The 23,778-nt window shown below is 39.7% G+C and overlaps 2 protein-coding genes across 3 annotated transcripts in view; one reads left to right on the top strand and one right to left on the bottom strand.

The window, feature by feature from the left end:
- SPATA1 (spermatogenesis associated 1) overlaps positions 1-9,554 on the top strand; it is an 82,184-nt gene extending 72,630 nt beyond the window's left edge. For both annotated transcript variants that reach the window (XM_007480608.3, XM_007480605.3), the window contains 2 exons: positions 3,941-4,039; positions 7,614-9,554. In XM_007480608.3, coding sequence (XP_007480670.1) covers positions 3,941-4,039; positions 7,614-7,697 — 183 coding nt within the window. In that variant the 3' untranslated portion in view covers positions 7,698-9,554. The remainder of the gene's footprint in view (positions 1-3,940; positions 4,040-7,613) is intronic.
- On the bottom strand, positions 9,482-23,335 carry CTBS (chitobiase). The gene is made up of 7 exons (XM_001367032.4): positions 22,961-23,335; positions 18,804-18,942; positions 18,035-18,243; positions 13,948-14,119; positions 12,280-12,377; positions 11,250-11,411; positions 9,482-9,996 (listed from the first exon to the last, which is right to left on the bottom strand). Exons 1-7 carry the CDS (start codon positions 23,168-23,170, stop codon positions 9,805-9,807), a joined length of 1,182 nt encoding a protein of 393 aa, XP_001367069.2. The 5' UTR covers positions 23,171-23,335; the 3' UTR covers positions 9,482-9,804.
- Positions 23,336-23,778: the final 443 nt, after the last annotated feature.

Here is a 23,778-nt window from a genome sequence, read left to right as displayed (position 1 = left end):
TCTTGTCTATATCTCCTGACTTCCCTGGATTCCTTCAAGCCTCAGCTCAAATCCTACCTTTCTGCAAGAGTTTTCTCTGGGTCTTCTTTAATGGTAGTGCCTTCCCTTTGAGATTACTAGCAATTTACTCCATGTATATCTTGTAATTGCATTAGCGGTTAATATGTCTTTTTCCATTAGAATGTGAGCTCCTCAACTGTGTTTTTGCCTTTCTTAGTAATCCTTAGTGCTTAGTGCCTATGAGTCTATGGCATCCAACTTAGTAGCAGGCACATTGTAGGCATTTAAAATCTTGTTGAATTGATGAGAAATTTCAGAGAGAGATTTAGGTTTGGTGTAAAACTTTCTGACAACTGAAGTTATATAAAATCAGAATGACTTGCCTTAGGAGGTAGTGAGTGGTTTCCCTGAAAGCCACCACTCAAAAGGCTGATTGATCACTTATCAGTTATGTTTTAGAGAGAATTTTTGTTTATGGAGAAGTTGTTTTTAGAAGACCTTTGAGGTACCTTGCAACTCTGATTCTCTGATTCATTGGTCAATGTTCATGATTAGGATTATGGTTTCTATAGCTCCTTCTCTTAGCACAATATACCCTAAGAACTCCTGATTTATTCTATTGGATATGTTTTTCTAGTTTGGCTTTAAAATTGGCTTGACCAATTGCATGTGCTTGCCAGACTTCAACCTGCATATTAAGGAGTCTTCTGGATAAATCATGACATTCTGGATTAGCATGTCTGGTATTTATAAATTACTGAAAGGACAAACAATCTAAAGTAGATAACTCAATGTCCAGACTACCTGCATTCAGTCTGTAAGACCACCTTTTATTCATTCCCCCAAGGCAGTTGTCTACCTGGTTATACCTCCCCATTAAATAAAGCTTAGTGAGTACTATGGACTACTATAATTTATCCAGGTGATCCAAGATTAATAGGCAGAAGTACCAGTCTCCAATGGTGATTGCATCTGGATTGGATGGTGTCAATCCCTTTGGGAATTAACAAGGCATCATGACCCAGGTACATTTACTATCTTAGCACTCTCAAGTCTAAAACAGTAAGTAATAAGGAATCAGGTTTAAGACAAGCAAAGTACAAGATCAGGTGGGTGTAATAAATAAACAAATGAATGAATAAACAAACCCAAGCAGAAAGTTGACATTAGAAGCCAAAAACTATTCTAAAGTCCTTCATGTAGAGACATGAAATGGAGCTGGCCAATCAGGCTCAACAAATTGCCTAATCAGGGAGCTAACACTATTGGTGCAACGTTTCCTTCTTTTGGTGACTTAGGTTTTGTGCTGATCTCTAAAAGCTCCTGCCCATGCCTTAGCTACATGAGCTTTGGTATAGGGTCTGCACACCAAGGAGGAATCCCAAGGAAGGATGAAAAAGTAAAAGAGTGAGAAGTGGTCCCTAAAATGTATTAAAAACCTCTTTAAAATAAAAGGTGTTCAGGTCTCCAGCTAAAGGAGTAGCTTGATCACTCTGCCCCTCTGATACTAGTTTCCAGAGCTACTGGCCATTTCCTAGGGCACACACCCAACTCTATGACTCCCAATCAAGAACTTCCCAAGATGCCCTGTTGTTATTGGAGTAAAATACAAAGGTCTTCTAAAACTTCTCCCTGAACAAAAATCATCTCTACAGAATAACTGATAAGTGATCAATCGACCTTTACTTGATGTCCTTCAGTGCAGGGGATACCACTATCTCCTTAGTCCGGCGTTTAGGGCTCTCTTCAGTGTGGCCCCAGTCTGCCATTATAGCCTTAGGTCCTCTACAAGGTTCCAGCCTGACAGGAGCCTTTTTCCATCTCTGTGCCTTCACACATTATTCCTGGACTTGGTTCCCTCCTATCTCTGCCTGTTAAATCCCTTTTCTTCAAGGCTCAACTCAAGTAACATCTCCTGTGTGAAGCCTTCTTTGACCACTCCAGCATAAAGTGCCTTCTACCTCTAGATGTCACTTTGGGGATTGGCTATTAGTGCATTCTGTCTTGGATTATACTCCTCAGGAGAACGAAGGCCCTATCATTTTCCCTCTGGTATCTCTAGAATTTTCACAGTGCCCTGAACATAATAGGTGCTTCATTAATATCCGTCAACTTTGATTAGCTTGAACCAGAACCATTACATTTTCTCTTGTGGAATAATGAATTTTCACAATTAGTTTTTTGGATGCTATAATTGCTCTAATGCTTTTTGGGGTTTGTTTTTTTTTTTGATTTGTTTTGTTTAATCCAAACCCATGATTTTATTGGCGTGGGGAACTAACCCCTTGATGAGGCAATCTCCACTCTTAAGACTAGTGGAAAACGTTTCTGCAATATAGAATCTTTTACTGAGAGGTTAAATGGCTTGCCTGGATTAATGCAAATAGTATGTGTCAGAGGCAGTGCTCAGGTCTCCCTGACTCCAAGACCAGCTTTATGTCCACTACTGCTGCCTTCCTCTCATCATCTCTTTATAATTTGGGTTTGCAAGGTTGGAATTAAGTCTTTTTACTTCTAGATATATCACCTGAAATCAGGTCATTTGTGATGCTGTGGTTATTACATTCCCATTGTCTGAACAGCAAGGCTTCCCACCTATGAGATTTACTTTAATATACTTTTCCACCCAATTTTCCTTACAATTCTCTTTTATCTCTTTAAAATGACAAATGACTTCCCTCTGCCACATCGGTGAAGTCTGCTTACTTTGACTTATCTTTCAGTTGGCTCTAATCAAACGAATTCTTATCAGTTTGTCTTCAATTGCTTAGTTCAATGTTGAACATCCCAATTATATGGAGAAACAGACACAGAGTTCATGGCTCCCTATGTCTTATGGTTTGGGGTTTTTTCTTTGTTTGTTTGTTTTTTTTTAGTTGGACTTTGTGATTTCATCTCCATAGCAAATACCTTGGTGTGGAAACGTGCACTATGGATGTAGTTGACAATTTATCTGTAACTTCATAGTCCCAGAGAATTGTCAAGGGCATTACATGATATTTCAGATCCTAGATTTACCACTGTGAAAATCTATGACAGCCCGCAACAGATTTTCTAGTCAAAAGGTTGCTTGATGTCATTTTTACCTCACGCTTTTGCCTTCTGAAGCAACAGAATTCACAATTAGTCATTTATATTGAACATTGCTTATATTCCTGCAACTGAAATCTCCTTTGGAAAGGTCAGTGACACTCGACTTGTTAAATAAAATGGCCTTTCCCCAGGCTTCATTCTTTTGGATCTTTCTGATGCATTTGATACCTTAATCACCCACTTCTTCGAATTTTTTCACAATCCATTTCCAGTGGTTGGTTTCCAATTTCCTTGAGGAAATGGCTCCTCCTCCTCCTACCTGAATAGTAGTGTTCCATAGGCCTCCATCCTTGACCCTATTCCCTCTTCACACATTCTCCCAGAATTTGTCAACTCTCTTCACATCAGCTCACATCATCCAAATATCCGAACTTACTCTGAATTCCAGTTACATATTTCCAAGGACTTGTTGGACATTTCCATTTGTCTATCAGCATATCAAATGTTATATGTCTAAAATGGAAATCATCCAGAAAAATGACCTCAAATATTAATTTAAATGTAATTTATTTTGAGGATATAGTCTAACTGGCAAAAAAAAAAAAACATAAAACAGAAAAGGGAAGTGAATGACTTGGGGTAACATTTGGAGGAATTCAAAAATCAGAGACAATTAGAACATTACTAAAAGATTGTCAACAATTGTAGCAACTAATTAAAAAGAAAAAATCTCATAGATATATAGATTCTATATTATTATATAAGTGAGCAAGTCATTTGATATCTCTAAGCCTTTTGTTTTTCACCTATAAATGAGGAAGTTTGGACTATCTGATTCTTAGGGTCCCAGACTAGCTCTAAATTCTGATTTGGGAATAAGTTAAATATGTGTTTGTTTATTTCACAGAATAATCTAATAATCCAAATCACGGAGGTACAGCATGCAATTGACCAACTAAAGAGAAAACTGGACACTGACAAAATGAAACTCATGATAGAAATTAAGGTAATTTTGCTTTCTATTCAGAATATAAATTCTTCCTTAACACAATGTTTTCACACTTTACCTTGTATCTTAAGAGTAGTTGGTATTTGGGCTTGTCATCCAAAAAGATAGAGTCTCCCCAACAAATAAACAGGGGGTGAATTTGGGGCCTTTGACCATTGGAATAGCCCTACTTGGCCAAGAAGACCAAAGTCCAGCAGTAAAGGCTCATTGTTCAGCACAGATTAAGACATAAAACTTGTCTTAATTAGTGAAAATTCAGTCCTATGGAATATTTTTTTCTTAAAAAACATGCAGCTTTATTACTTTAGTTTTGTAACGTGCTCTAGGCTAGAAAAAGGTTAGAGGGATATTTTGCCAAGCAGAGCTTTTAACGAGTACCCAAGATTGATGTGTAACTAAAACATCTTCATACATTCTGTTTTATGGGATAAATGTGGAATGTGGCATTCTAGCTCAAGCAAATATTCTTGCTAATAGAGAATTATCATATATACTGCACTTGGTTCACCACTTTCCAAGGAGTTAAAACAGATAGCATTAAAAGAAGAGAGACTAGAATGCAAGGACTGAGCATGTGAAACACTTTTCTGTTTTTAATGCTACCAAAAGCCAACATACACCTGAGCTTATGAATGTACCAGAATATAGAATAGTATTAAAAAAAAAAAGACCTTCCCTATATACATACATTGAACCTGATCACAGGTCTTTGCTTACAATCAGTAATAACTGACATGGCCAAATCAAATAAAATTGTAACAATAAGTACAGTGACCGGTGAGGTTGCTTAGTGAAGATAAATGTTTTAACCATAAATATCTGGCCTCAAGTTGACCATGATAATGTGAAACACAGTGTGGTATGGGAGAGGATATTGGCCTGGAGTCCAAAGGCCTGGGTTCAGATCTAGAAGGGTCTTTACTCAAAGGATGAACAAGTACAATAATAATCATGATAACCATTGACACATAGAGTGCTCTATAGTTTGCAGAGTTTCACAACCCCCTGGGAACTAGGCAATACTTATATAATCCACACTTTATGGATGAATAAACCAAGGCTAAGAAAGTTTAAACCACTTGCACACTGTCACACAGAGAGTCGACATTTTTAGACAACTGTACAACCTTGCCTCACTTAAGGACACATCAAAGCCACCAAGAGCATCAGTTTCTTCATCTTTAAAATAGGGATAATACTTCTGCTAGTTACTTCATGGGGAGACCTTGAGCAAAAGTACTGTGGAAACCTTAAAGTTTAAATAAATGTGAGCTACTATCCAAATTGATTGATCAAGAAATTTCTTTATAAAGATCCTTGCATCAGACATACAATTTTTTAAAAATTATTTTGTTTGTTGGTTACATTAAAATTCTCAGGTATCTCATTCCCTCTCTATCCTCTCTGCACCATAGAAGGCATCACCTGATAGTCTCTACTGTTTCTATCAGTTCTTTCTCTGGAGGTGAACATTCACAAATTATTCTTCAAATATTAATTCAGTAGCCATATATAATGTTTTCTTGGTTCTACTCATTGTGTTCTTCCTAATTTCATGTAGATCTTTTCTAAGTTTTTTGAAAATTAACCTGCTTATCATTTCTTATCATGCTGTAGAATTACATCACAATCATATACCAAAATTTGTTCAGCCATTTCCCAATTGATGGACATCCCCTAGATTTCTAGTTCCTTGCCACCACAAAGAGAGCTGCTATAAATACTTTGGAACATATAGATTTTTTTTCCTTTTTTCCTGATCTCCTTGGGAAAGACCCCAAAATGGTGTTGTGGGGTCTAAGAATATGCAGAGTTTTATAACTCTCTGGGCATAATTCCAAAATGCTCTTCCAAATGGCTGGATCAGTTGACAGTTCCACCAACATTCTATTAATGTCTCCATTTTTCCACATCCCATCCAATGTTTGTCATTTTAGTCAATCCGAAAGGTATAAGATATCTCAGAATTGTTTGATTTGCATTTTTCTAATCAGTAATGATTTGGAGCATTTTTAATATGACTATATATGGCTTTGCTTTCTTCATCTTTCAAAAATCTACTTGTATCTTTTGATCACTATCAATAGAGAAAAGGCTCTTATTTTTATAAATTTGACAAAGTTCTTACATATTTTAAATATGAAACCTTTGAGAAATTCTATAATTTTTTGTTTGCTTTTTAATCTTGGCTACATTGATTTAATTTGTACAAAATCTTTTGAATTTAATCAAAATGATCCATTCTAAATCTAAAAAATGCTCTCTAACTCTTGTTTATTCATAAATCCCTCTCCTATCCATAAATCTGAAAGGTAATGCTCCCTTTTCTTCCAATTTGCTTACATCTCCCTTTATGTCTAGGTCACATATCCATTTATCTTAGTGAAGGATCTAAGAAATTGAGCTGTAGCTAGTTTCTACCAAACTACTTTCCAGTTGTCTCACTAAGTTTTACCAAATAGTGAGTTCATCTCCCAAACTTGGATTTATACTTTTGTCAAATATGAGGTTATCATAATGGTTTTTAGTTCCTTATAAGTCTGTTCTGTTCTACTGATCTACCTTTCTATTTCTTAACCAGTACTAATTTTGATAATTACTACTTTATAATGCAATATAAAATCTCACAGTACTGATAAACTTCCTTCATTTAAAAAAAATTAATTCCTTGGATATTCTTGATCTTTTGTTCTTTAAAATGAATTTTATTTTTCCTAGTTCAATAATTTTTTCAGCCACATAATTTTAAGAAACATTGTATTGTGTTATTATTTAAGGAAATGTGGTTTCTTTGGTGTGGGTATTCCCTCCACAGTGCAGATCAAAGCTCCTCTATGGTTTTTAGGAGTTACTGAGGGCAAAAAATCGATCATCTTGTGGCCTAACAGTGTTTCTAAATTTAGCAAGGATGTTTCTTAGACAATTATTCACCACCAGGCCCAATATGGTGGTACTGGTCCAAGCTTCTGATTGCTGACATAGTCTTGGACAATGCCACCTCTGTGCAAGATAAGACATTCAAGTAGGCCTTAGAAGGCATTTATTCCAGTGGGTATTCCAATAACAAATCCTCACCTTCTAGTTTGTTAAATGGGCAGATGATATATGTACATCTCACTGCCAATGTTAAAGCCCTCTCTAAATGCTGGCTGTTCATTATTATTAAAAGACTGTAATTTAGTGATTTGGAATTTGAGCAGAAAAATGTTTAAAAAATTGGCATCTAGTCTTTCATTTTATTTATTTATAGCAAAATGTAATCTTACTTCTGTATACCATGTTAAACCTAAAAACTAACTGTGAATATCATAGTAAAATTTTATTGTTCAACCTCCTAGTTCTTCTACCTTGGAAGTTAAAGGCAGTAGACAGAAGTAAATGTTGTTAGTTAGGGGGAGGAATTGCTGCTTAATTATGGCAGCTGCTGTACTGCATAACTATTGTGATTGCCTTCAGAATGGCAATGCGAGATTTAATTAATCTTTGAAAGGTACTTAAAATCATTTCAACCCAGGATCTCATCTGGGAGCCTTCCTTTATAGTCTCCAATTCTTTTTATTTTTTTTTGCAGATGAGAAAACAAGCAATTTCAGACATACGAACATTAAAAATGGAACTGGAACAGAAGAAAATGAAGACACCTTTAAGCTCCTAGTCAAATGTATTTACTTAGAAGTGTCTTAGTTTTCAAAATGTTTAGACTTATTGGAAGACTGTCCATCCATTGTTCTTGCTGATGTTTCTTTATAAGCCTTGTATTTCTATTCCTTTATTTTTCATGCTGAGTTTATGAAGTGACTCACAAAATGTTAAGCACAGTATACTTCTCCAGTACCTGGAGGATCTGTGATTTTATCAGAGTGGGTGGTACCTCCACTGAAACAGATCATACCTCCTCCACAAGTTGGGAGATGGATTTTGAGAATAGCTTTAGTTTAAAAAAAAAAGGTAGGAAGGAAGGAAAAAAGAAAGAGAGAAAGAAAGAGCAAAGTGGAAAGCTAAGTAATTTGTTCAGGGCATTATTTAGTTATTTTTGAGTACTTCAAGAAAACTGGATTTCATTTTACAGTAAAGTATTGCATTATTAAATTGCTGGGTTTAAAGATAATTCATCTAAGAATTAAGAATAAAGGCCTATTATTAGTCTTAGCAAACCACCATGTCTTGGTACAAAAGGCTACATTGATTTTTTTTCAATGTAACCTTGATAATTAAAAGAATAATCCTTTTATTTCATTTTAACTAAACAGACTAAGAATCTAAGACTCAGGAAATTGAGATTACCATTTGGAGCACTCAGAGGAAACTCCTGGGATTAGTATCCAAGAACTGACTTATTAACATATTTTAGAAGCATAGAATCCATCAGTAATTCAAAATAAGTTATGAAACATCATCCTTTTGAATGGATGTTCCAGGGCCTCTGCCATAAGCAACCTTGTAAATTGGGAGCAGAGATCTTAAATATGAACTAGACCCAGCAAGGATGGTCAAATTTTTACTTGCTTTTATTCTGATTTATGGGAAAAACCACTAAGGAAGCCTAGATTTCTATTAGCCCAGGGTTCACAGGAATAGGTTTGTGATGCCCCTAGACAGTTATACAGCCAGTGCCATCAAAATGGAAATAATAAATTTGACATTTTCCCGATGCCTATAATGTACCATATGAAAAAGCAGATAGTTCTGAAGTGAAACCTGGCTAAAGGTTTAGAAAAGTTATAAACATTAAACTACTGTGTTTTAGAAATAGAAACATCAGTTCATAAACTAATGTCATGAGGTTAAAATTAGATTCCAATGTGGGAAAATATTGTAAAATTTTTTTTAAAAAAACTAAGCAATAAGGTTGCCAATGAATAAATTACAGATGCACAGAAAAGGATCTTAGGAGAATTGTTTCATCAAGAATAGCATAAGAATAATATCAGATTATCCGCTAAGTTATCCCTATAGTAAATTTAATAATAATAAAATTCTTCTTGAAAATATCTGTCTCAAAAGCATAATTTAGCTAAAAATGTAGGCAACACCACCATACTAGTTTAAAAGATTATCTTTTAAATTCTCTAGGCCAACTCTGTATCTTTTATCTTAGAGTTACTTGTCTGAAGGTTTGGGATGAAGCAAAAAGCAAGTATCACAGGGCACTGAGGTGCTACTTGGAAATAAGAATCATTGACCCAACAGCCCATCCTTCTTTTAACAATACATTGGTCCTAAGGAGAAGACACTATATATCAACCAACTTTAATATTAGGCTTATTGGACAAATAAAATTACAGAGTGAATTGCTTCTCAGAGAATGGGTATTTAAAAAAAAAATCTGTCCTAAGCAAACTAGGCTTTCCTTTACAAGTCTTAGAGCATTTTGCATAGTTTATAAATATGTAAGCATACATGTTAATATCATGTACAAAAGACATGAACATAATAAAATTATGAAAATACCGGTTTATTAAGTGACAGATAAAACATCTTATAAAATAAAGAAGATTATTTCATACTGAAAGATAGACTCATCTCTCAACTTTTGTGTTTCTTAAATGATCAAAATATGTTTGAAAGTCAACTTAAAAGCATTAACCTGACAATCCAATTAGTTCTATTAGTCCACCCAATATCAAAATGCTTCAGAACAGAACAGAATGTTGTGAAGAGAATGTAGTGCACATATTTATCTTTTCAAAAACTAGGATGTACAAATACAAACAAGATGACTTTTTGATGCATATTTTAAGCAGCCTTTTTTATTAGTCCTTTCACAGGTTGACTTCCAGGGCTCTCCACATGTCTTCAGTTTGCTGTTTGGCTACTGCATCCCCAGAATAGTCCAGACAGTTGCCATTCCACATCCCAATACCTCTTAAGCCACGATCCCTCACAAATGCTGCCTTTAAAGAAATGCTCTTGGGGTTATCATACCACACTTGGTGAAACTGGCCAGCAGCGTCCTACACAAATAGAAAGATATGGAACACCAAAGCAGAGTCACAGATAACCGAACACCACTTCTTAAATCCAAAAAGAGAAGGTGCCACTGTTAAAGGGTCTGGTTTTTGTGTTATCATCTTCAGACTTTTGGCACAGCCAACTGCCCAAGTTAACACACGGTCCACAAAGGAGCTTACTAATCAGTGTGTCCCCTTTGTTCTTCCCTTCTCTTCCCCGTTTCCCTCACAGGGGCCCCTTCCTCAGGTTACATAGTTCCTTCCAGCACCAGGAGGCTCTTGGAGCTTCTCAAGCTGCTGGTTCAAGGATGTATGGTGAAGAAAGGTTATTGTTAAAAGGAAAATGAACGAGACAGAGAAGGTAGCAGACCAAAAATGATTTTGATTAGAAAGTAATGAGTCACTAGCAGTTTATTTTTTGGATCTAGCAAATTATCTTTGAAAGAAATTAAAAAAGGGGTGTTTCCCAAATGTTTTGGATATATGCTGTAGCACAAGAATAAAATACACGGCCTTCCATGGATGTTGGACAATATGCACTTAGATGTTCTGGCATGTTTAAAAGAAAAAAATAGCATCATTTTATCATGCTTTGATTGTATTTATCTCTAAATGTTAACTATTTTATGAGTGAAATTGCCAAATCATATATGTATATTATTTACATATAAATATTTATATAGCCACATTATAGAAATTATATTCATTTTTATATTTACATAAATTCTATTTAATAAATGCTTACATACTATATATTATTGAATATATGCATTAGCTCATAAATGAATATGCAAAATTTATGGATAAAAGGGAAAGGCTTAATTTAGTAGATTAAGAATCAAAACTTTGATTTGTCTTCCTTTGGTTCTGACCAGGATTTATGATACAACTCTGAGGCTATTTGACATTATGAAACAATAGTGGGATCAAAGTGTTAAAAAACAACCAACTCACAAATAAGGAACTAACAGTTCTTTTGAAAAATAGCCACCCTTATGCCTATCAAAAAGGGCTAACAAATGCTGCTAGGATCTAGGAATTTCTGATCATCATTTAAAATGACAAATGTCATAAAATTTATTAACTTTTTACTATTTTAAATAGCTTGAATAATTAAACAGGAACCTGAAAGTCCTATTTTGCACAGAGTTTGGTTTTAGGCTCTTAAAAGAAGATGGATACCTTTTATTTCCTATTCTCATACATACACATTCTCTCTCTCTCACAAATAGTGTTCGTCGGCTTCCATGTCTTACCTGGTAGTTATAATAAGGGGCCTGCTGCTGGGTATCCCACAGGACTTCAGAAATGGACCTATTCACTTGCTCCATGATCGCTTTGTAGCTCACTTGGCGGCCAGCAGCATCACTACATGGCGCCCCTCGGAAAGGCACTTTGGGAAGGGCGCACACGTGATCCTGAGGAGGAACCCAAGCTGGATGTTACCTGCCCTGAAGCCTTCCCAGGAAGACCAGCCTAGACATGGGATCAGTACTGAGGCTGGGGGGGGGGGGGTGTCATTATGAATTTTAACTTTTTTCTCCTAAAGTGAAAATGAATAGTATCCAAAAGCCCCCGTCACTTACAGAGAGTTCATCTGCCTTTCTGCTGCTTTCACTCATTTTGGCTAGTTCCTGAACCGTGGGGACTGAGCAGAATCGCTCTAATCTCGTCCACACAACAGCTCTTCACAGAGCTGAAAACAACTCGCGTGTCCCCTCAGGCTTCTCTGGGTCAAACAATTCCAGGTCCTTCAGCCACCTGACATGAAGGGAACTTAAAGCTCTTTGGCTTTTTGGGGGTCTCCTCAGTCCCCGGCACACACTGCTGGTGCTTCATGTTTACTGATTGACTAATTGATCTTATTTGCCCTCCATGTTGGATTCCCTCTAGCTTAGCCATATCTTTCCTAAACTTCCTAGTGCCCAGCACTGAACAGATGTGGGTTGAGCAGGGCAGGGTACGAGGGGACCGTCATCTCTCTATTCCTGGGATCTCTGTCTCAAAGTAACTCACAATCAATTTTTCTTAGCGGCCATAGCCTACCCCTGACTCCTGCTGAGCCTCTGGCCCACCCAAACCCTAAATCTTTGTCTGAGCAGCTTCCGAACGTGCCTCTACTTTGTACTTGTGAGGTGGATTTTGACGATCCTGTGATGTCCTCGAGAAAGCCAAACGAGTCAGTCTAAAACTATGTGCAAAACAGTCGTTGACATTGACTTGGGGGCACGCCAGCACACCCCAAAAGGAGACGGTCTGAGCAGAAGGCATGGCCGGAGCTCTTACCTCAGACAAAGTCAAACAGGGATAATCATAGCCATACCAGGGAACACCCATGACAAGTTTGCCGGGGTCGATGCTCATCTTGAGATAGCTTTCATATCCTAATTAAAAGAAAAGACACAATAAAAGCCCTGCTATGCTGACATTATAACCACGAGCTCTGCAACAGCTCGAAGCCCAGGGATGTCAAAAGAGAGACTATATGCAAATTAATAAGTATTTGTCTAATATGACCTTTTAGCTGTAGTTCCACAATAATGATCAATTCCGTCTTGTCTCTTTTTAAAAAACTCTTTGAATAGAAAAATTCATAAAAAACGAGATTAAATTTCATTAGACTGCTGAAAAAGCTAGAGAATGTGGACTTAAATAAACTAAAATAGCCATGTTCTAGGGAGAATAAACATTACGAGAACGCACAGAGAGGCTGTCTCCTGACTTGTAAGACATCGTCCTTCGGGCGGCTGTTCTCAAGAATCACAGCAGGCGAGTCAGCCACTGTGACTGGGCACCAACCAATGGACAAATTGTACGTATGTGTGTGAATGTGAGTGTGTGAGAACAGCTGCAGTGTCCAAACCGCCACGTTGTCTCCGGGCCGGTCCCAGGCTTCCAATGGAAGGCCAGCGGAAGGACCGCCACAAGGCCTGGGTGGACGTCATGGTCTCTGCCTCAGTTTCCTCCTCTCAATGAAGGGCCTGGGTCAGATAATGACGAGTCACTTTGGGCCGTCATTTCCATAATGTCATGAGAGAGGATAGATTAAGTGGCTGAATTCCGATCCATAAATGCCTTTGTGAAGCTTATTCAGATTTCGGAAATAACTGAGAGACGTACCACAGTCTTTAAACTCCAATAAAGGGATGCGATAAAACAATTTCTACAGATGATTGAACTGGATTGTATGCTTAGAAAATCAAACTAATAAAGGATTTCACCATTCATTGTCCAGCCAACGCGTTCACAGATCTCTCTTCTACAATCCACCTCCCTGAAATATCTATTCTAAATGTAATCTTGTTCATATGGGTGGGTGATACTCCTTAAAAAAAACCCCAAACAAACCAAAAATAAACAAATGTTAAGCCCTTACCTCGGGCCTTAGAATTGATAGGAGTATCAGTTCCAAAGCAGAAGAGTGACAAGAACTTGGCAATTGGGATTAAGTGTCTGAGGTCACATTTGAACCGAGGACCTCCGGACTCCAGGCCTGGCTCTTGAGCCACTGGGCCACCTGGCCACCCTAATACTCTTGAAATTAAACCATTAGTTATTTACCAGGTTAAATACTATATGTACTACCAATATAATGACTTCTCCAACTATATTTTAAGCCAACTCAGTTTCTATTCCACACGTTTTTTCTCAGTTACTGGAATGTACAGAGTGCTCTACTGTATGGGATATGAAGATTAAGACCCTTATATGAGTGTCCCAAAAGTCTTACTGCAGTTGGAAACTTTAATAGCTGAAATGACCTCATTTTAAGGGCAAGGGGGGGGCAGACTCTATTTACATGAGCTACCAGAAATAACCTGCTCCCTGTCAAGAGAAAGTGTTAAGGGGCAGATGAGGAAGGACATGCAGGTGAATTAGAAAACTAACAGCTCCCTCAGCCCTCGAAGGCCTGGGAATAAACGACATTGCTGGTGAGTTTTCCTAGCTCCTTACCTGTTAAGGTCTGGTTATAGGGAGCATTGGCAGCTGCCACACATTCTGTCCACATCTGACTCTGTTCGTCATAAGACATCACGAAGAGGAAGTCACAGGCATCCGCGATTCCCTTGTAATTGTAGCATCTCTTGTCTATGCAGTTTGGGGACCAGGCGACATCAAAAGTGACCTGTGGGGAAGAAACATGACTTGAGCCCAGAAAAAGGGGAGTCTGAGTGTTCTCTGGTGCGGCAAGGCGAGAGAAGTCCCATAAGATGCATGGTTTGGTTTTTAGAACAGACTGTGACCTGAAAAACTGGAATTTATTTTATTTTTTCCTTATTTTATTCCAATAATAATGTTATACAAGTTTTCTAAGTTTATATGATTCTTGTTGTCTCCCTCCCCTCCTTTTCCCTCTCCCTCCCAGAGCTGACAAGAAATTCCAATGGGTTTTACATGTATTATCTCTCAAAACCCATTTCCATCTTATTCATTTTTGTAAGAGAATAATCTTATAAAACCAAAACCCAAATCATATACTCAAATAAAAAAGTGATAAATTACGTTTTCTTCTGGATTTTTACTCCCACAGTTCTTTCTCTAGATGTGGATAGTGTTCTTTCTCATAAGTCCTTTGGGATTGTCCTGGATCACAGCATTGCTATTAGTAGAAAAGTCAATCACATTTGATCATCCCACAATGTTTCAATTACTGTGTATGTTCTGGTTCTGCTCATTCCACTCCACATCAGTTCATGTAGGTCTTTCCAGCTTTTTCTGAAATCATCCTGTTCATCATTCCTCATAGCACAATAGTATTCCATCACCATCATATGCCACAACTTGTTCAGCCATTCCCCAATCGAGGGACATCCCCTCCTTTTCTAATTTTCTGACACCACAAAAAGCACAAGTATAATTATTTTTGTACAAACAGGTCTTTCCCATTTTCTTCATCTCTTGGGATACAGACCTAGTAGTGGTGTGGCTGAATCAAAGGGAATGCATTCTTTTAAAACCCTTTGGGCACAATTCCAAATTGTCTTCCAGAATGGTTGGATCAATTCACAATCCTACCAGCAATGCATTAGTCTCCCAATTTTGCCACATCCCCTCCAATATTTATTATTTTCCTTTTCTGTCATATTGGCCACTCTGCTAGTTATGAGGTGATACCTCAGGGTTGTTTCAATTTGCATTCACTAATTATAAGAGATTTAGAACACTTTTTCATGTGCTTATTGATAGTTTTGATTTCTTTATCTGAAAACTGCCTATTCATGCCCCATTTGACCATTTAACTTTTGGGGAATGGCTTGATTTTTTTGTACAATTGGCTTAGCTCCTTATAAATTTAGGAAATTAGACCTTTGTCAGGTTTTTGTCATAGAGTTTTTCCCAATTTGTTGCTTTCCTTCTAATTTTGGTTGCATTGGTTTTGTTTGTATAAAATCTTTTTAATGTAATATGATCAAAATTATTCATTTTGCATCTTGTAGTGTTCTCTTTCTCTTGTTTGGCCTCAAGTTCTTCCCTTCTCCATAGATCTGACAAGCAAACTATTATCCTATATTCACCTCACTTGTTTATAATATCACTCTTTGTGTTTAGATCATATACCCATTTTGAACTTATCTTGGTATAGGTTGTGAGATATTGATCTAAATCTAATTTTTGCCATACTCTTTTCTAATTTTCCCAGCAGTTTTTGTCAAATAGTGAGTTCTTGTCCCCAAATCTGGGATCGTTGAGTTTATCACTAGTTTGTTGAGGTCATTTATCCCTACTTGTAGGGTTTTAGGTATAATGAATCATGAAGGTATTAAAGATGTATTCAAAAGCTGACTAATGAGTAAAGTGTTCATGGACCAGACTTATGGATAGATTTCTAATATTTCATGAATGATTTCTGAATCATTAAATTGGATGGGGTTTAAATTTGGTGGAACATAAATATCACATCTTTGCTGTTATCTGCAGTCTGAAAGCTAGCAGAGCAGTTCTACAGGTTCTCTATAATGTCAGACTGTCCCCTGCATAAGTTTAAATTGGTGCCAGGGTGGTGGAAAGAAGGCTTCACATGGGCTACTTTCCTGACTTCTGGATATGCGATTGTATTATCATTTGTTGCCTCTTGATTGTCACTGTTACGTTAAAACTTCTGATGTACAGATTGTTTGACTGACATCTCACAACCTCCATTGCTTCCAACCATAATAAAGAGTTCAGTTCACTCATGCTCTCTCTCTGCCCATCTGAGGAGGAGGTGACAGGCTGAAATGATGCTGATCCCTGTGTCTCTGTGTGTCCTTCCTCTTTATGCCTTTTCTTCCTTAATCTTTAACCCTTCCACCCATATTCTTGCAACTCCTGGCTTCCTTTTTAGGTGCTCAGATCTATGCAAGAAAATCATGAAGTGGCTAGACCACTCCACTAGCCTATTGCACTGATCCATTATTCTATTTCTTAGCCAGTAACAGATTGTTTTGATGATCACCACATTATAGTACAGTTTAAGATATATAGTACTGCTGGGCCACCATCCTTCACATTTTTTTTCCATTAGTTCCCTGGATATTCTTGATCTTTTGTTCTTCCAGATGAATTTTGTTATTATTTTTTCTAGTTATATAAAATAATTTTTGGTAGTTTGATAGGTATATCACTGAATAAATTAATTTAGATAGGATTATCATTTTTATTATATTAGCTCAGAAAAGTGGGATTTTAAAGATGCATTTGTCTGCCTCCTCAGCCGGTCAAAGGTCACTCTGGGGGATCCTGTTTGTCTGATGCAAGGACCAACGTGGGTCCTGCCTCCATCCCTGCAATCTATTCCTTCCCATCCAACACTGCTGAGCTCCCACTGTGTGCCTCAACCAACGCTTTGCTTCAATTCACTTTTCCTTTGAGATTCCACTTGAACCTGAGATTGGAGTGCCCCAGACACAGAAAGTACCGCCTGGTTTGGCCAAATCAGACTCCCTGCCCCCAGGTGACATGCTAGAGGTGCCACGACCTCTGCCATCCTTGTCCACCCCCACTTTCCCTGCTCCACCACATTCCCCACAGCGGCCCAATAGCATTTCTAAAACATCTCCTTCTCACAAGTCACGCTCCCCAGAATCTCCAGATTTTTACTCAGGTCCTTCCGTGGCATGACCTAATGTCCTCCTCTCATCAGCCCTCAAAAGAAACCCTCAGCCCAGGCCCATCGCCAGTGGTCCCTCTAGGCCTTTGCTCCCAGGCTCCTGGGAGAGCCATTTCCTCATCTGTAAAATAGGGAGAACAGCCCCCACCCCCATGGTGCCTGTGACCTACATGGGAAGCTCCCAGTAAGCCTCAGAGGCTATTTGATGTTAGCGGCTGTCATGGCAGCACTTTGGTCTGGAACATCTGACCTTCAAGACTCGCTGCCTCCATCAGTTGTCTGACGCACATCCCCGGCCTCTGGAGCCACATCTTAGTGTTTCCTCCTCCCTGGCTGCTGAGGAGACCCCGCTCTGCATGTGTCATGCCCAGAGGAGGGCCCCACTGCATGCTCACAATGATATTCCAGGGGAGGTGGGAAGTGGGAGAGCCATGTAATGCAGAGCAGGCCTGTACTCCAGCATCCTAGCCCTGGGCCAAGGGAAAGACTTAACCCGCAGGCAGGCCTCTGGCCAGGCAATCTGGCACATATGAAAAGCTGGCAGGGGCATTAATAATAATTAATAAAATAAACATGCATAGGGGGTTTTCAGATCTGCAGAAAGGGTCTGATCTTTCAAGATGTCCCCAGGACAGCCTGCTGAGGAGGCGGCCCGAGTCCCTGTGCCTCTGAGACATAGGCAGGTCCTGCAGGTCCTGCAGCTCCAAGGTCTATGGGGCAGGATTCAAACTTTGGTCTCCAGAACTCCCCGTCGAGCTCTCCATCGGTCATGCTTGCCCTTGGACCTGGTGCCTCCTTATTTTTCCTGGCTACTCTCATTGTCCCCCCCTCCTTTGTCAGACTTTACGTGTGAGATTCCAAAGATCACCCTGAAATAGGGAATGACGTTAGGTCTGTGCTTGACCTAAAGAAGTGTTAGGTTTCAACTCTTAAAGTAGGATTTGTGTTCACCTGGGATCCCTCGATTTCCCGATGGAAGGCTTCTGTAGTTTCTTTAACAAGAGCTGTCAAGGCATCATATTCAGGGGACCCCTCTTCAACCTCTTGTTCAATGTCAATATTAATTCCATCCATGTATTGTTTTTGAGCCAATTGGAGCTGCTTAGCTATCCAGGCTTCTCTGAAAGCAGGTTCAAGGATATTCTTCAAAGGGATGTCTCCTATGGAAGAAACACATATTTATTCACAAAAAAAGTTTCACTCCTTAATGACATCTGTTTTACAATTGTCAGAATCTTATGAAATCAAAGTCCTTTAAGGACACTCACAACATTCTGGAATAGCTATCCCCCTATGAGAGTTCTCCACATGGAGAAATGATGCACTGAGAGAATAGAGCCTATATCTCATTAATTTACAAAATAACTCATCCAGACACTAAGCACAATTTAAAAACAGAGAAACTGTGGGCTAAGAGACTAGACAAAGGTTGTTCTATTAATTAGGTACAGTCACAATGCTCAGGATCATATAATGAGTTACACAATCCTTTAAAAGGATTCACATTTGTGAAATGAATCAGACAGTATCCTAGGAGAATTTTTATAATTATTGGAAACATCGGATGGTGAGAATAAAGAAAGAAAACTTAGAAATGAGACAGGACTATAAAGACATAAGGAGAGGAAAAAATTAGTTATACAAAGGTCAAAACAGTCTGTGATTCTTTCAGTCTGTCTATGGATTCTATCCTGAGTCCCCTGTAAGACTGGTCACCAACCTTTTAGGACGACCCTGGCCCCTTTTGAATGGGCAAAACACACAAGTTCTGGGTCGTATTTTCCAAAAGCTGCCACCGTTGTGATCTGAGACCAGTCATAAGATTTCCAGGATTTCCCTCCAATATCGAACACAAAAACCTGTCAAGACCAACAGAAAAGTCATAGAATTTAGAGTGGAGAAATCTTAGAAATTGTCTCATCCCTAAGAAGATCTCACAGAGTGACATACTTAACAGTTTTTTGGTCTAGCCTTAGCTCAAAGACCTCTGAGGAGAGGAAGCTCTCCTCTCACACCATATTCTCCCCTCATACCAAGGTCTATTCCACCTTTAGATAATTTGAATTGTTGGGAATCATCAAGCTTGATGAAGTCTAAACTGGTCTCTTCACTTCTCCTTTTTTTTTTGCTTCACTCTCTCAGGTCAAATAAAATAAATCTCATCTCTTTCCTACATGACCACCCTTCAAATACTATCATCATGCCACCTGCCAACCTCCAAGTCTTCTCTTTCCTGGGCTAAATATTCTCAATCCTTTCCACCAAACCTCAAAGATTCAAGGCCTTTCATTATCCTGATTGCTCTTCTCTAGATGGTCTCCAGCATATCAATGTCCTTTAAAAACTATGGTATGCAAAACTAGCAATCAATAAACATATTCTTTAGATTTATTAACTTATTATTTAAAATTAAATACAATCCTCCAAATGTTATCTCATTGAGGCAGAATCAAGAGGATTTATCCCCTCCTTGTTTATTCCAGGTCACCAGATCCATAATTGTCTGCCATATTCCATGCATGGTTAACATTGAGCTTTCATCTTACTAGAACCCTGGATATTTTTCAGGCAGCTTATTATGAACCATCTCACAATACTTGTGCCATCCATTATACAAGTTCAAAGATCAAATTCACAAACTCAAGACTTCACTTTTATCCTTGTTGGATCTAATCTAATTCATTATGGTCCAGGGTTCTAGCCTGTCAAGATCTTTTTGGATCCTGTCATCTAGGATGCTGGTTTCCCCTCCTATGTTTGTTTTTCCTATCAGTTTGATGAGTATGACAACTTTATCCAAGCCATTGATAATCTTTACAGTAGAGGAACAGGCAGTTCTGAGGGATACAACCCTGAAGCCCCATTATGTTAATATTGTCCCTTTAATGACTATTCCTTGAGTCTGAATTATCATCTAATTCATATCCTCCCTCTATTCTATAAGAGTAGTATGAGATACTTTAATATCAAATTCTTGGCTACAATGTAGGCTAACTATGCCTATAGCACCCCTCCTCCACTTAGTTTAATACTTTAATGAAGATCCTATTACCTATAATTTAATAATTTTATTATTTTACCTAATAATTCTATTAAAAATGGAAAGAAGGTTAGTCTGGCAGAACCTGCTCCTGACAAAGCCATGTGGACTCAGTAAGCATTGCTTCCTTTTCTAGGTATTCAGTAACCATCTCTTTAATGAGAATTTTCCTAGGAACTGAAGTCAAGATTACCAAAGGAAGTTACATAGTGTGTTCTTTCTTTTTTTTTTTTTGAAAATTGAGAGGATAGCCACAGATTCTTTATAATTTAAACTTAAATAAAACTAGCATGGTGCACCATTTTTTTAAGGTCCATTGTAGGAAATGAATTTAAGAGGTTAAATTTCTACCTCAAGGATCTGTGATTTCCCTGGTGTGAGTACTCCCTCCACTGGCCACAATCCCTCACTGTTTTAGTGGATGGTCTTTTGAGGCTGCCTGGCTGTAAAAAGTTATCACTCTATGGCCAACCAAGTGACCAGCCTCTCCAAGTTCAGCTAGGCTGGTCCCTGAATGAAAAAGGTCCCTACTCCAAAAGTATAAATTCTAATTAAATGAGTATTGCTGGCCTTTGCACAGTGGATTGCAGGAAGGGATGGGAGAGCATTTGGAATTCAAAATTTAAAATAATATTATCTTACAAATAAACAATCAGGGAAAAAATAGCAGTACACTTTGATGACCAAGCTTCCTGAACCCAGGATTATCTAAGCTTGAGGTCATGACCAGAACTGGAGGTAGTACCTTAATAGAGATAAAACTGTCCCCCCCCCCTCCATGATAATGGAACAAGGTTGATAATTTTTAATCCAAAACTTAATTTTTTTTTTATTTTTAAAACCTTCACCTTCTGTCTTAGAATCAATCCTGTGTATTGGCTCTAAGGCAAAAGAGTGGTAAGTCCTAGGCAATGGGGGTTAAGTGACTTGCCCAGGGTCACAGAGGCCAAATTTGAACCCAAGACATTCCATCTCTGGGCCTGGCTCTCAATCCAATGAGCCACCTAGCTGCCCCCAATCCAAAACTGAAAAAAAAAATGTCTTGAAGTTGACTTTAACCTGGAAGGAGAAAGGCTGACACAAAGGGGGGAAACACTGAATCTAATTCTGATACTAAAGGTTTCAAATTAAAAACCTAATAAGAACAACAAGTAATTTACCATAAATTTCATTTATTTTAATTACTCTTTTTCAGGAAGCCTGCAAATGCTGCTTAAATGAATGAACTGTGTTTTTGGGTCAGTGGCCTCTTAGCATCCTGGAAAAGTTACCCAGAAGGAGTTGATATCTGGGAAATTGACTTTATAGATCAACATCACTTAGCATTTAATAAAGCTGTGCTTCCCAGACTACAGTGTTTCCAGTAATAGTTAAACATTCACCAACTCTTGTCTCTTAAGCAAGTTATAAAAATTTTGTTTACAGGTGATTTTAATGCCCATTGACAGAATCAATGTTCCATAATGTCATATTAGATTACTTAGAAGTAAGAATGGTACATCTCTACCCCAGGCTGTCCTTCCGACTTGGCCTTTCAACCTCAAGGAGAAAAATAACAAATTCCTGGTACCAGCTTCAAGGGTTTTAGAGAAAGTCAGGCTCAGAGATTTTGGAGCTGGAAGGCATCTGAGGGATCCCTTCATCCAATGGCCTCACCGTATGGATGAGTTGACGGGGAGGGCCTAGGGGAGTGAAGTTTTCTGGCCCCCAGTCCCATATCCTATTGAAAAAAACCAGGGACCTGAACTTTGATCCCTTCTCTACATTGTCCTGTGGTGGCAACATCATAATCTAGAAGGCTCCACGCTTTAGTCCAAGCTGGGCATCAGGAGAAGTGAGCTGGAGGATAAAAGGGTGGGCTTCCCAAAGACTCAGTTAATGAGGCTGCTTCTCCTGGAATGAGTGCAGGATAGATGGGGAGGGGAAGCAGGGGCAGGGAGACCACTGGAGTTTGCTCCACCAACCATGCCCTCTGAGTAACCAGGTAGCAGAGAGAAGACACAAGCCCTGATCCCATTACACAGGCAAAAGGCCTGAATCTTTCTTCTTTCCAGGAACCCAAATGATCATCAGTCTGCCAGGACACCCTCCCCCTCACCCCCAATCCCCAGGCTGAGAAAGACAAATCCCTCTCACACACACCCCCTCCCTCATCGATTCTGTTTAGAGCAGGATATTGGGATGTACTTTGGAGTCAGAAGATCTGGGTTCAAGTTCAGCTGGGGTGGGGGGACCCCAAAGAAGTCACTTTTTTCTCTCTAAGGTTCAGCTTCCTCCTTTTAATGAAACCCGAAGCCAGCCTAGATGACCTAATAATATCTCTTCCAGGGCTGATCTGCCCAGGCTGTGGCTTTATCTGTAAAATGATCCCTACAAAGGTCAGGCCCCTCCCTGGCACTCAGCTTCCTCATTTCCAAAGTAAAAAGTTCTATTTCAATGGTGGCTTCCAAGGGGCAGCTAGGGTGGTTCAGTGGCTGGAGAGCCTGGGCCAGAAGGTCTTGGGGTTCAAATCCGACCTCGAGCACTTCCTAGCTGTGTGACCTTGGGCAAGTCGCTTAACTCCCATTGTTTAGCACCTTTCCACGTTTCAGGCTCAGAACCAGTACCCAGTATTGATTCTAAGACGGAAAGGGAGGGTTTACAGTAATTACCGGGGCATCCCGGGGTTGAATAGGATGGGTAGGGTGGCCTCTGGCCTGTACTCCTACAGTTCTCTCTACCCTGCTCCTCGCCTCATTCTCCTCCTCTGCAAAATGGGGGAGTGGCTGGCTTCCAGCTCCAACTCTCTCTCCCAGTCCCCCTCCTCCCCCACGGCGGGCGGTGTCCTCGCGGCTGACCTCGAAGTCTCTACGGCCACGCACGGGGCTGCAGAGCGCGGGCTCTGCGCACGGGCAGGGCTCGGCGGTGGCGTTGACCTCGACCCTGACGGTGGGGGCGGGGGCAGAGCAGAGGCCGGCGTGAGGCTGGCTCAGCAGCAGCAGCGCTGAGGCTAGGGCCAGGGCCAGGCACCTCAAAGGCCGCGGTAGTTTCCCGTCGTCCCAGGACATCCTCGTCGTCCTCCTTCCTTTAGACGCCCCCAGCAGCCCAGAGTAGCGCAAGAGAGCAAAAGAGCCGACCAGTGTCCCGGGACTGTCACGTGAGGCCGCGGCCACGCCCTGGCCGCCCTTCCCCGCCGCCGCCCTTTGGCCACCCCGCCCCGCTCTGCTTGGGCTCCGCCCCCACAACTTGTCCTGTGCCCAGCCGGGGATTACACATCCCATCAGGCCTCTCTCCCGGCATGTGGCACCCCCTTTCGAGAGCAAAAGCTGCCTTAGGTCAGGCGCTGGCTGTTCCTTCTTTCTGTGCCTGGTCCATCAATGCTGATTGATCGATCGATCGATCGATTGATTGGTTAATTGGACAAATGGATCCTGTGGCCTCTGGGCCTAGTAATAGCCAACGGGGCTTTAAGGTTTGCAAAGTACCTTAGGTATAATAATAATGGGCAAGGAGGGGCCCAGTGGACAAGAGAGCCAGGCCTGGAGACCGGAGATCCGGGGTTCCGATTTGGCCTCAGACCCATCGTAGCTGTGGGACCTTGTCAAGTCACTTAACCCCCATTGGCCCATCTTTACCGCCCATCTTCATTGGAACTTGTATGCAGCCTTAATTCTAA

The sequence above is a fragment of the Monodelphis domestica genome, chromosome 2 (assembly GCF_027887165.1).
Source record: "Monodelphis domestica isolate mMonDom1 chromosome 2, mMonDom1.pri, whole genome shotgun sequence".
Taxonomy (NCBI): domain Eukaryota; kingdom Metazoa; phylum Chordata; class Mammalia; order Didelphimorphia; family Didelphidae; genus Monodelphis; species Monodelphis domestica.
Note: the sequence above shows the minus strand (reverse complement) of the source record. Positions and strands in the feature narration are given on the sequence as shown.

Bases quoted from the DNA above. Each gene is read 5' to 3' on its own strand.
- CTBS (XM_001367032.4), bottom strand. From the start codon at position 23,170: ATGTCCTGGGACGACGGGAAACTACCGCGGCCTTTGAGGTGCCTGGCC. The intron at 18,244-18,803 runs GTTGGTGACCAG...TTTCTTCCATAG, and splicing joins GGCCAGGGTCGTCCTAAAAG to GAGACATCCCTTTGAAGAAT. The intron at 14,120-18,034 runs GTGAACACAAAT...TCTTCCCCACAG, and splicing joins GGGAAATCGAGGGATCCCAG to GTCACTTTTGATGTCGCCTG.